At 52.2% G+C, this 12950-nt stretch overlaps 1 protein-coding gene across 1 annotated transcript; it reads right to left on the bottom strand.

Moving 5' to 3' along the window:
* Nucleotides 1-37: 37 nt before the first annotated feature.
* EPX (eosinophil peroxidase) lies at nucleotides 38-12163 on the bottom strand. The gene is made up of 13 exons (XM_055257023.2): nucleotides 11967-12163; nucleotides 11758-11851; nucleotides 11313-11488; nucleotides 11028-11145; nucleotides 10763-10892; nucleotides 9685-9891; nucleotides 7607-7925; nucleotides 5662-5822; nucleotides 5085-5340; nucleotides 4484-4654; nucleotides 1565-1802; nucleotides 776-988; nucleotides 38-476 (listed from the first exon to the last, which is right to left on the bottom strand). Exons 1-12 carry the CDS (start codon nucleotides 12040-12042, stop codon nucleotides 787-789), a joined length of 2148 nt encoding a protein of 715 aa, XP_055112998.2. The 5' UTR covers nucleotides 12043-12163; the 3' UTR covers nucleotides 38-476; nucleotides 776-786.
* Between the last annotated feature and the right edge of the window lie 787 nt (nucleotides 12164-12950).

The raw sequence follows: 12950 nt of genomic DNA, 5'->3' as shown, positions 1-12950 counted from the left end.
CATGTCCTCCCTAGCCCAACACAGAAACAGCAGCCCCTGCCCTTATCAGTGCTTTATTGGTAGAAGCAGAGCATGCTGCCCAGCCCCAGGCTCAGAGGAGTATTGTGGGGTGTCTGGAGGCTAGGACTGAGTGGTCTCTTAGTCATGGTGAGGGAGGGGAGGGAGGGCTGGGAAACAGTAGAAAGTGCTGTAAACCCTCCAGCTGACTTTTCTTGCCTGGGGTGCAAGACCACATGGCTTGGCTCCCAAGCCTTTGCACGTGGCACTGATTCATAGCCTAATACCTAAGGGGCTCCCAAGGCGGGAAGGTCCATTGCTGATAGGAGCCCCCAGCTCTCACTCCCGGCTGGGGAACCCAGCTCTGAGCTATAGCCAGCAGAAGCATCAGCAGCCTGCAGTTGCTCCAGGGAGACAAGGCAGCCTCATGGTCCTCCCCTTCCCCTTGTCTCCAAAAGTTGGAGGCTTGGGATAGACTCCTGTGGAAGTAACAGAACTGGATAAGTGAGGAATTTACTGGGCGTTTAGAAATGGAGCTGTTTTCAGGTATTAGTGACCAAGCTGAGGATAGTTGGATGCTCCTAATTTCCCCCCAAGTCCTAGGGCCTGGAATTGACTGTCAGCCCAGAAACTAGCACATTGGGAGGCCACTTGGAAAGAGTACCTAGTGACAAGTTCTGTTTCTCTGCTTAGAGACCTAAGAGGACCCAGCCATCCATCTAGGGAAGGATGTGTGGGCTTAACCCAGCCCAGGGTGCTGGAGGCGGCCTCCCCTTACCTGCAGAAGCCTCATGTCCCTCGCCAGGCTGACAGATTCAACCTGGGGATACGGCTGCAGCTCACAAAGCCCCGGGGGTAGATGTTGGCTCTGAAGATGTCCCTTGAAACCATGGTGATACCAGTATTGTCACATATAATTCGAGACAAGGAAATTCTCCTCAGGGCCTTGCGCTGTCTTTTGGTGAAAACACCTCGTTTCTGCCACCAGAACCTACCAGGCAGTCAAGAGATGTGGGTGAAGGTTGGGGAGGAATTACCTTATAATGAGCACCTGTTGTGTGCCAGGTACTTTACATATATTATTCCATTCAGTTCTCACAAAATTCCTGCAAGATTGGAATTTCAGAAATGAAACAAATTCAGTGGCCAAATAAATTGCCCAGTATTAAGTGCACAGTAATTTAAGTGGCCAGGGCTGGATTTGAACTCAGGCAATACCAACTCCAAATAAGGAGTCAGGTCGTAAATCACAAACGTATTGGAGGGAAACCAGATTTAGCCCTTTCTGCCCATGTTTTCTGGGATCCACCAACCCAGAACAGTGAGGCTGCCAGGCAACCTCCTGGGTTTAAGATGACTCCAGCTCAGTCAATATGGGCCTTGCCTGGGTCAGTGTCTCTCTTCCTTTGACCCAGCTTTCCAGAGAGGAGCCTCCTGATTTCAGATCCTGTGAACTTGGAAGAAATGATACTAAAAAGAGCAGTGTTCTTCATTGTTCAGTCTTGAAATGCTAGTGTTTTTCTGCTCTGCCTCTGGTGCTGATGTCTTTTATGATAGGGTCACTTACCTGTCTCCGTCTCGGGCTCTTCTGAACTGGTTCTCGAACAGACAAGCCAGAAGAGGCCCCACTCGAGCCCCCGGCAAAAGAGGCTCAGCGATGGCCCCAATCCAGATGTCAATGTTATCAGGTGTTCCATACAGATTCAGGAACTTCCTTGCCAAGTCCTGGTTTTTCAGCACCCGGCTAAGCTGTGCCAAATTCCGGGGCTGGGAGAGCCCACAGAAGCGCCTCCAAGCATTGTACCCTGCAGAGGAACGGGGAGAAGCAGCTTCAGTCTTGCTGACGTCCCATGAGCTTCTGTTTCTCTCCACCAGTCCTCTGGCGGGAAGCTGTGGCCAGTCAGTATTGGGCAGAACCAGAAGATCCTGCTGGCAGAAGAGTCCCTAAACCTTCCAAAGACCAGGTTTCTGTCCTCTGATTGAAAATGTGAGTGGACAACCATGCTCAGTGTGCATCAGACTGAGGAGCGTGTCCTAACCCAAAAAGCTGTTTTAACCCAAAACTCATAACCACAAATCCGACACTTAGTGATACTATTACTGGGCTCGACTGCATTCATTAGACACAAGTAAGACAGTACCCAGAATATCAAAGACTCTCCAGGTTTGTAGAATGAATGAATGAGCGAATGAATAAATAAATGAACAAGCCAACAAATGGAGAGCATGGATAAAATTCATCTACTCAGAAAAGGACGGCACACTATGATTCCGTTGATATGAGAGGTCCTGCATAGGCCAATATAGAGACACAAAGTATATTAGAGGTGATTGGGGCTGGGGTGGGGATGGGGATTGACTGTTCTTACAGGGTTTCTTTGGGGAGTGATGAAAATGGTGTGATACTAGATCATGGTGATGGTTGCATAACTCTAAATACACTAAAATCATTGAATTGTCTATTTCATATGGGTGAATTTTATGGTATATCTCAATAAAGCAGTTTTTAAAAAGTTTTCAGAAACTTCCAAAGACCAGCCATACCAATTTGTCAGCCATCAGGCTCCCACACAGGGCCAAGCCACATCATAAGATGTGACAATCAAGGTAGGAGATAGCTTTGCCATGTCCCGAAGGGACACCAGCCCAACGTCATCCATTGAACTACAGCTCACACACACCATCCCCCAGCGGAACACATGAAAACCACACAGTATTTTACCATTACTGAGCATTATTGGGTGAATCATATCTCAGGACCCTCACAGCACCTTTGTGAGGTGCTTTTATGGCATGCTAACTATATCTGGTATATTTACTAAAGTTGAGCAACCATAGGCTTCAGGGTCACTTTACTGTTAAGTGGAGCTCAAACCAGGTTGTCCAGTTCCCAGTTTGATGTTGCACTTGGGAAGGGATTAGAGGAGATTGCAAGAGCTAGTGTCAGGATAATATTTCTGGAGGGCACAAGTATTGCAGGGAGCAGAAACTCACAATGTGGAAACTTGGGTGGCTAGCGACCTCAGCTCTCCAGCTCTTCCTTTTATACCAAAGTAGAAGGCAAGAATGTTAGTCCAAACTGCACCATTTTGTAAGCCCCCCACCATTTCCCAGACCTTGGTCAAAGTGAAACGTTCCACAGGAGGTCGGGCCATGAAAGACATAACATACCCTAATGGGCAAAGGCCCAACTGAAGGAACATCCCTATCATATCCTGCTGGGCAAAGGTCCAAGGAACATCTTACCACATCCCACTGAAAAAAGGGCCTGATCATAGGTACATCTTATCAATAACCTGCCGGGCAGCAAGCCATACGGCCCAGACCCCTCCTGCCCATACCCATACCCAGTACCCCAGCTGTAGGCAGCGGCGGGCTCTGGCAATAAGCTGGTCCACCACCTCTGTAGGTTTTATGCTGGAAATAAATACCTGCATTGGCTGTTGAGCCGCCCTCTCTCTTTGTGTCTTTCCTTAACCCTTGCCTTCCCTTCAAAACCTAATAGAAACTTGGGTGGCTAGCGATCTCAGCTCTCCAGCAGGGGCGCCCACAGCTCCTTAGCTGCCAGGAGGGCCCAAGTTTAAGAAAGGAAAGAAGCTCAGGTTTCTGGAGTGCCTGCTGTGCTCTACCAGGTGCTGTGTGAAGTGGGGTGGGCAGTAGGAGGTACCACCACTGCTTCATACATGGGCAGATGGGCCTTCAGGTTCTTTCTAGACAGGGAGGTAGGAGGTGGGAAGGAGAGAGGAGCAAGGCAGTGGCCAAAGCCTTCCCCTACTGGGGTTGAACGGGGAAGAAAGGAGAAATAGTAAATTTAAATTCAGATTTCAAGACTTCTTATTTATGTGATCTTGGGCAAATTACTAGCTGTCTCTGAACATAGTTCCTCATCTATAAAATGGCTGTAATCATTTGCTTCTCAAGGTGATTGGGAGGACAAAATAAATTAATATACGTGAAAGTGACTAACAAAGTGCCTACATTTTCTTCTTTCCTGGGATAAAGTCATTTGTGCCCTCACCAAACAGCCACTGCAGCCTTAGTTTTATTCCACCTATTCCCTGCCTCTAAGGCGCTTTGCCTTTCTCCACTTAGAGCAAGGAGCGTTTCTGTAGCTCTGGAATTGTAGCCTTCCTCCTTGGAACTTGCCAGCGTGTTGGGAATGGAGCAGTTCTTCCCTGCCTTTTAAGCCTATTGCTTTTTTTCTACTTGGAAAGTTCGAGCCTCCCTTTTTCAGCTCCTGGGCCTAAGTCCTGGTCCTGTGGTGAACCTAAAGCTGGAGCCCCTACAGTGGATGGGGGAGCCATGGCAGGACAGCAAGCGGTGTTCCAGGAGTGCTTTGGGACATCAACCTTGGCCTTGCATGCCTCTGCACTCCTGCACATCCTGTAGACAGTCCCAGTCAGAAAGGAGGTACCAGGGTCTTCCCAGAACCCCTTGAGCAGCCTGGCCTGAGCAAAGCTGGGAGAAGAGGCGGACAGCCCCTCACCTGGAAGGCCGTGGTCCCGGCTTCGTTGCATGTTGAGAGCTGCCAGGTCCAGCCCAATCCTCCTCACTTGCCGAAACAGTCGGTCCCGGAGCTCATCCACTAACATGGCATCCTGACGGTTCAGCTTGGCAGGGGTGGCCATGAGGCCCCGGAGGATGGGGTCGATGCCCCCTGGTGGCAGGGAATGTGAGCAGCACAGATTGGACCAGCCTCTGGGAAGCTACTTGGGTTATCACATGATGCCAAGCTAGCCCAGAGCTGGACAAGCCAGTCGGGTATGTTAGTAACATTTGTCAGGAAACAGAGTTCTGGAGAGATATGAAGCAGCTGGAGCTGGGAGGCACTTCTTAAGGAGTGGAAGGTGAGCTCCCCATCAATCTGACATTAGTCTCCACCCCTTTAAAAAATCCTCTCATTCCACAGAGGATGGGAGGCCCGTGACTGAGGGTCTTGCTGACACCTGCCTCGTTTCCACTGTCTTGGGGAAATGTTAGCAGTGGCCTCTGCAGCAGCCTGGCTTCCTGGCAGTAAGCTTGGCCCACCTAGGGGAGGGCATGCTCCCCACCCTCACCCCCATTTGCCCCCTGGAAAAACTGGTCACCTTCATACACGATCCGCCAGCTGGCAAAGAAGGCAGAGCTAAGTGGGACGTGCGAGTTGGGTGCGGAGGCCCGGTACTGACTGTCCAAGCGGAACATGAAGGGCTGGAGCATTGTGTGGCCAAAGCGGAAGGCCAGGGTGAAGACATTGGCCACCCGTGGGTCCACATTGGAGCAGTACCCCCTGTAGGGCCCCAGGGTTCTCCTGGCCCGGACCTCACCCAGAACCAGGGGCAGAAAGTCTCGGTAGGTGATGATCTGGAAGGGAAGACAGGAGGAACATTCCCCAGAGGCCACTCACCCACACCCTTGCCCTTTCAAAGGGTGGCTCAGACGTATTCTTTATTGTCATCACGTCAAACGTGACAACATTAATTTCCTATTGGTGGGTGGAGATACAAAGCCCAGAGAGGGTGAGTGACACGGACAGGGTCACACAGGGAGTTAGAGGACAGGTCCAGGTGCTCCGCCGGTTGCCCAGACCCAGCTGGTTTTAGGCACATCCGCAAGGATGTGTTAAGGACTGCTCCTCATGCCAAGCTTGTCATCTGGGGGATGCCGGGATGCAGAGCTCCTTACCTGGACCATGGCCCCCATGATCTTCCGAGCCTCATTGTACAGTTTGTCTCCATTCCAGCGGGGATTCAGGTGTCTCAGCTCGGTGGCCAGCCGGTTGTGCTCTCGCATAAAGAGGGTGTGCATGGCTGCCAGTTTGGGGGTTTCCGTTGATCGGGTGTCACCTTGAAAACCCCAAGCTCAGATTTACTGCAGCCTTTCCCAGAAAAATGTCTTTCTACCAGGGTAGACCCAGGGCTGGGGATGGGAGAGATGGGGTGGGCCAAACTCCTGGCCCTCACTGGACCTCCATCTCTTCAGCTGTGCTGAGGCTCCTCATCACCACCCTCCTCCCTAACACAACAGGCCAGGAGCGGGAGGACCAGGGGTTCCTAGCAGGCTTGGGTTAGGTGGGAAAGCACAGGGCAGCTGCTGGTCTCAGGCAGGGGCATCTTTGCCTAAGGATTCTACTCTAAAAAACAACCAGATCCATAGCCCGGACCAGCTATGGGCAAGGGCACCTTGACTTTGGGACTGCGAGCCCACCTGTCCATGAGCTGTATCTGCCTGTATGTTCTCTGCCAAGGGCTGGTATACCTTTCCCCACCTTTGGGCTTGGTATAATACTGCTCTCCCCCATGAGCCAGAGGGAAAGAGGAAGAGAGGGAGGATTGGGCAGAGACTGTTCTTAGGAACAGACCTACTACAGGAAGGGAAGGAAAGTTAATTCCATCATTTGCTTGGTTTTAACCCTTTTGCACAAGATCTTAGTTCAGTTGACCTCTCCCGAAGGCACACGCTGCCCTTTCCAGGACACACAAATGTACAATCTTTCAAAAGAGGGGTTGGGGCCAACTCCCTGTGAGGAAAACAGTGGAATACAGTGGACTGGGCAGAGACCTTGATACTACACTGACTGTGTTCTCAAGTGGACTCTGCCATTTGAAACTAACTCTGTGCTCTTGGGCACATGATTCACCTTCCCTGAGTCTCAGTTTCTCATCATAAGATGAGAACAATAATAATTCCCTCCCTTCAGGGCTGTTGCAAGGTAGGTTTAGAGATGGTACATTTAAATATCTCAGTAAGGTTAATAAGGTTGGGCATGGTGGCTCACGCCTGTAATCCCAACACTTTGGGAGGCCAAGGCAGGTGAATCACCTGAGGTCAGGAGTTCAAGACCAGCCTGGCCAACATGGTGAAACTCTATCTCCACTAAAAATACAAAAATTAGCCAGACATGGTGGCAGGCACCTGTAATTCCAGCTATTTGGGAGATTGAGGCAGGGGAATCACTTGAACCCAGGAGGCGGAGATGGCAGTGAGCTGAGATCATGCCACTGCACTCCAGCCTGGGAAACAGAGTGAGACTCCATCTTAAAATAATAATAATAAATATCTTAATGAGAAATGACTACCATTATTATTGTAACCATGTACACGGGACAAAAGACCCTGAGGAAAGTTCAAATTATGCTTCCAGAAGAAGGTATTGACTGTCTAGCAACAGCTGGGGACAGGGAGGAACTACGGAAATTTATCCCAGAGAAGAGAAAAAAAAATGGAGATGGAGTTAACAGCTACTTTGAGGTATTCCTGTGTGAAAAAGAGACAGTGTCTTTTCTGAGGTTCCAGAAGCATGATTAAGGGGAATAGGTGAATATTTGATCAAAATAAGGAGACCTTTCTAACAGTCAGAGCTGCCTGTGGCTGAGCTGGGGTGCCATATAGGCGGTGAGAGCCTTCTCACTGGAGATGGTTAAGCAGTTATCTCTGGCCACACACAGGGAGCTTGCAAAAGGACTCCAACGTTCTGATTCTATGATGACTGTGCACAGATCTATGCTTATGGTGTGCCTAATACTGAGGTCCCAAACCATGTACTTCACCACATCCCACCATGGCTTCCCAGTTGGGAACCCAGGGATGGCTGTTTCCTGGGAAGACACCACCTTCCTCCCAGTCTGACCTGCCAGGAAGCAGGGGATGCGCGCCGAACGGTTGGTGAGGAGACAGGGGTCATCGTGCAGGTTGTCGAAGGGCAGCAGGGCCCGGCCATTGTCTTGGAAGCGCTGGTTGATGGCCAGCAGCCCCAGGTTGTTGGTCCGGTTGCGGAGCCGCAGCGAGAGGGAGACCTCGCTGCCGTACACCATGCTGGCATCCACAAAGGAGGTGAGCGCGTTGATCTGGTTGCGGACTCTGTTCTTGTTTTGGGGGCATGAGGGTGCCGAGCGGAAGAAGGGGATGCAGTCACGCTGGTTCTTGATGCGGGGGTCATTGGGTGGGATCTGAGATGGAAGAGGAGCCAGTGACACGGGGCCCCCTCAGTAGCAGACTCACTCCTCTCCCTCATCTCCCACCTCCTGAAAACCTTGCTTAAAACTCCCTTCCTCCAGGAAGCCCTCCTTGACTCACTCAGGCCCATGCTGCTCACCTCTTCAGTCTGAGTGTCCTTAGCATTTCGTTTCATAGTGTCTCAAAAGGTTAGGAATGAATGAGGCTTTTGAAACAATCTCGATCCTCATTTTACAGCAAGGAAAACAGCCTCAGAGAGGGGAAGTGACAACCAGTTAGCAGGAAGGGTGGGATTAGAACTTAGTTCTCTTGACTCTTAGGCCTGAGCTTCTTTAATTCAGACCTTTTCGAAGCCCCTTTCTTGCTTGGTGCTTTGGAGACTATGAAGGTTAAAATTCACAGGAAAGTTTGCAGGAAGCTGGCAGTTCAGTGGAAAAAGACACACACACATAGAGTTAAGAAACTAGGCTGAAGTGGCATCTGCTGTGCTTGATAGAAAAGCCATATGTGGGCTGGGTGTGGTGGCTCATGCCTGTAATCCTAGCACTTTGGGAGGCCGAGGCAGGTGGATTACATGAGGCCAGAAGTTTGAGATCAGCCTTGTCGACATGGTGAAACCCCATCTCTACTAAAAATACAAAAATTAGCCAGGCGTGGTGGCCCATGCCTGTAATCCCAGCTACTCGGGAGGCTGAGGCATGAGAATTGCTTGAACCCAGGAGACAGAGGTTGCAGTGAGCTGAGATTGCCCCTCTGTACTCCAGTCTGGACAACAGAGTGAGATTCTGTCTCAAAACAATAATAATAATAATAAAGAAGAAAGAAAAAGAAAGAGAGAGAAAGAAAGAGAAAGAAAGAAAGAAGAAGAAAGAAAGAGGAAGGAAGGAGAGAGGAGAGGGGAGGGGAAGCCATATGTTAAAAGTGTAATAGGAAGATCTGAGAGGGCTCCCCAGAGGAAGTGCCCCTAAGCCAGGGATTGAGGAATAGATAAGGTTGCAACAGGGAGAGGCCATCCAGAGGCCCTAACATGTCATCCCTCATGAATGTGGCCCCACCTATTAAGGGTGACTGTGCGTGTACGTGTATGTGTGAGAGGGAGAGAGTGTGTGTGTGCACGTGTGTGTGTGTGCACGTGTGTGTGTGCGCACGTGTGTGTGAGAGTGTGTGCACGTGTGTGAGAAAGTGTGTGTGCACGTGTGTGTGCGAGAGAGTGTGTGTGCACGTGTGTGTGTGAGTGTGTGTGCACGTGTGTCAACCCTATGTTCCTAGCAGAGACCCTGCTCCCTGGATTCTATCTTTTCTTCCCTAGTGCCCCACGCTGTCCTGGCCTTCTAGCCTGAAGGTTAGGACCCTACTCACAGCCCAAGCCCAGGAAGTTGGCAAGAGCTGCAGGGCCCTTGGACTACTCTGGGAAGGAGAGAAGGACAAGAGCTAAGAGGCCCTTAGGTTGCCAAAAGCAGGGGCCCAGAGGCTTTCCCTGTTGGATTCAGACCCATGGGTCAAGGTCTGTCTCAAGGGCTTCCCACCCCATGAAGCCTGACCTGAGCCTCCTGGCAGATTGCCCTACCCCCACCTCTCAAACACTCACGGCGAGGGGGTCTCTGCTTAGCTGTGTTTCTTGTGTCTCTGTCTCGTACCCCAGCTCCACAGGCAGCTCCTTAAGGATGGTGCTCCAGTCTTCCAGATCCCCACCCCCAGCACCTTGCCTTTGGGGGAGGCCACACAAAGACGTGGGGGATTGGCTGAGGGTACCTTGATGGGAAAGCAGGGGGGCAGCTGGGCGCAGGTCCTCTCACAGTCGACACCCGCAGTGAAGGCCACTCTGGCTGGGGACTCCGGGGAGAAGTCCAGGTCATGGTCAATGAACTGGCCCCACTGCATGAACATGAGGGCCCGGCCGCGGTCGGAGGTCAGTCTCTCGCTAGGGAAGCGCACAATCTGGTTGGAGACAGCCCGGACCTGGTGGGGAAATAACGTCAGCACGGGACATGGGCTCCCTGACCCCACAAGGTATTAGAGCCAACCCAGCACTCAGGGAGCAGCAGCTCCCCTGCTGGAATTGACAGCCTCTCCTCTTCTGCCCTCCATGCCCCTTTTGTCCCTGGAGGCGTAGCCACCTCCTGCTCTCATTCCTAGAAGGATGGTTTCTGGCTGGGCTCCTGAGGATTCCGGTGGTAAAGAGAAGGAGAGGGGCTAGGTTGACTGGCTCAGACCTCACCAGCTCTTCCAGAGGGGAAGGCAGATCAAATAGATAGATCAATTTATAGACTAATAGCTAACCAGATGATAGCACTGATTCACAGGTGCATGGGCTGGTTGCCAGGTGATGGATAACACATGTAGGGAGTACTGGGTCAGCAGATGGAAGGGTGGATAGAAGAAAATTAATTAATAGATGTTGATAGATGGGTAGACGATAGACTGCTATATCGATATATCAATAGAAAACTGATAAGTTGATAAATGTGAAATAGATCAATAGATAAAGCCAGATTAAGGTATAGAGCGGTTTATATTTAGCAAGACTTTGACACGAATTTTCTCAGAAAAAACCCTACAACACCGTAATGGTTAGCATGAATAGAGCATGTCCTATAAAGCTATTTATACCAAGGACTTCAATATTCACATAGGCTCTACAAGGTAGGTTTTAGGGCCATTTTACAGATGAGGAAACTAAGCCTCAGAAAGCTGTGTTATTTGCCACAAGTCACTGCACTGGTCAGTGGAAGGGCCTGGGTTCAAGCCCTGCCTGGGTGCCTCTGGGCTGTGTTTTACTCCCCGCATTTAAGAGATCAAGCAACCTCCCAGGCCCTCAGCCCCAACTCACAAGAGGGAGGAGGAAGCCATTGCGCCTCCTGCCAGGGGTCCAGCCGAAGGGGAGCGACAGCCCATCCTCATACTCGGCGGGCAGCCAGCGAGCCAGAGCCTGGTTGGAGGCCCCTAGCCAGGGTCTCCTCCTGCAGCCGTGGGTGGGATAGGTTAGCAGGGAGCAGGGCCTGGAGATGGCTCAGCATGGAGGGAGAGGGTGGGTGCAGGAAGAGAGGAGTTCCCCAGGCAGGGGCAGCCCCCGCCCCCCGCCGCCCCGCACACACTTGTTGTTGCATCGTCCAGTGATGGTGCGGTACTTATTGCTGCAGCGCTCGGCCTGGTCCCGGAGAGCACAGCCACTGGCCTGGGACAGCAGCAGCAGCTGTGGTTCTGTTAGCACATCTGTGGGAAGGCAGGTGGGCAGACCTGAGCTGGCCTGCTCTCTACCTCCCATCCCTTTACCCTCTCTCCTCCCAGCACCCCAAGCCTGTGTACCCTGCCTCCCTCTCCTGGATTCCTTCTACTCCAGGCCAGGGCAGGCCCAGGGGGCTCAGTGGGGATCAGAGTACCAGTGACATTGAAGGGTCCGGACCGCTGGGGCTGTAACTTCTCTTCAAGCAGCCCCAAGGCCACGTGCATATAATCTGCGGCCCTAACAACTGTCCTGGTGGCCGCTACCGGTTGTTTGAAGTAGGACAGGAGGTCCATGGGGCTGGCTGAACCGCTGCGAAGCCGCTGCTTGATGCTGCCCAGGAGAGGAGGAGTGAGGGCTGGAGAGAGGGTGCAGACCCACCCAGCAGAGACCCAGTCCTGGGGGACAGTCAGGACAGGGCAAGCGGACAGAAGGATGGTTGGAAGGGAGGCTCTACCAACAGGAGAGGTTCATGGGGTCCAGAGGTGGGTGATGAGTGAGACGAACTTGGCTGACTCATCACCCCTCACTGATCCTCCCAGCCCCTCCCATGCCCCTCACTGATCCTCCCAGCCCCATGCAGCCCGCAGACCCAAGTCTACCTCTTCTGGGTCCAATTGTAGGCAGCATCCACCAGCAACTTGGCCTCTGCTATGCAGTCTCGCAGGACGGAGGTCTCCACTGCCCCAGGGGAGGCTGTTCAAAGAGATGGGGACTCAGGGTTCAGCAAGCCACAAGACCCCCTCCAAGACCCAAGTGCTTCCCCTTCCATTTCCCTTCCCTCCTCCTCGCCTGTCTAGGGGGCTATTACCTGGGTCAGTGCCCTCACAGGGCTGGGCAAGGATGAGTGTGGCCAGGACCCCTGCCAGGGCTGGAAGCAGATACATCTCTGCAGTGAGGCTTTACCAGCTGGGATGTGAGTGACATCCACAGCCTGCACGGGAGGGTCCTCTGCTCCCCTCTCACTTTGAGGACCCCCAGCCGACCTCTCACCTCCTCCAGCTCTTCTCTGGACGTAGCTGGGAAGGGACTTTTATAGCCCATTCTAGGGTGGGGGAGGGCAGATCTTGGCCCCAGAAACCCAGCCTCTTGGGTGGAGTTCTGAAACTTCCCTCTGGTTTTCATGGGAGTTTTGAGACTGAAACCCCCCACCCCACCCCCTGCCAACCTGGGGACATTCTTCCTGCCTACCCTTCACTCTGTCCCTACCCTCTACTACCAAGCCCTCTGATGCACTTCTCCCAGGACCCAGAGCAGCACCTGGGACATGGGTGTCGCTCAATGGATATTTGTTGGCTGACAGGAGCAGTGCACCTCAGTCACCACCGCTTGGCTGCATGGCCTTGGGCAAGCCACTTTCCCTCTCCAGGCCTGTTTTCACATCCCTAGAATGAGAGTTGGGCCAGATGATTGGAAAGGTGCCTCTCCTCCCGCAACAGGGCAGAAACTGAATCTGCCTTACTGTTATACACACTCCCCATACCCAGCTCAAAGCCCAGCATTTAGTATATGCTTAGCAGGTGTTTGTTGAGTGAACGAATGATCTGTGATGAATGATTTGGCCCCTCTCCTTATCCCCTAGCCCTACTCACTCCCTCCAAGGTGCCAGGGAGAGTGTGAGGCTGTGACTGAGGCAGGGCCTGGCAGTGAAATCCCTCATGGGGCCATTCTGGGGACATGCCGAGATGTCATAAGTAAAACACCCAGCCCAGTGAGCTGCTGCAGAGCCTAAAAGTAAGCGCCCGCCATGGGCTTTATTCTCTTGGAGTTTCTTAGGTGCCAATCAGTAGTAGGT

This window comes from Symphalangus syndactylus, chromosome 20, assembly GCF_028878055.3.
Source record: "Symphalangus syndactylus isolate Jambi chromosome 20, NHGRI_mSymSyn1-v2.1_pri, whole genome shotgun sequence".
Classification (NCBI taxonomy): Eukaryota; Metazoa; Chordata; class Mammalia; order Primates; family Hylobatidae; genus Symphalangus; species Symphalangus syndactylus.
This window is presented reverse-complemented; position numbering and strand designations above follow the sequence as displayed.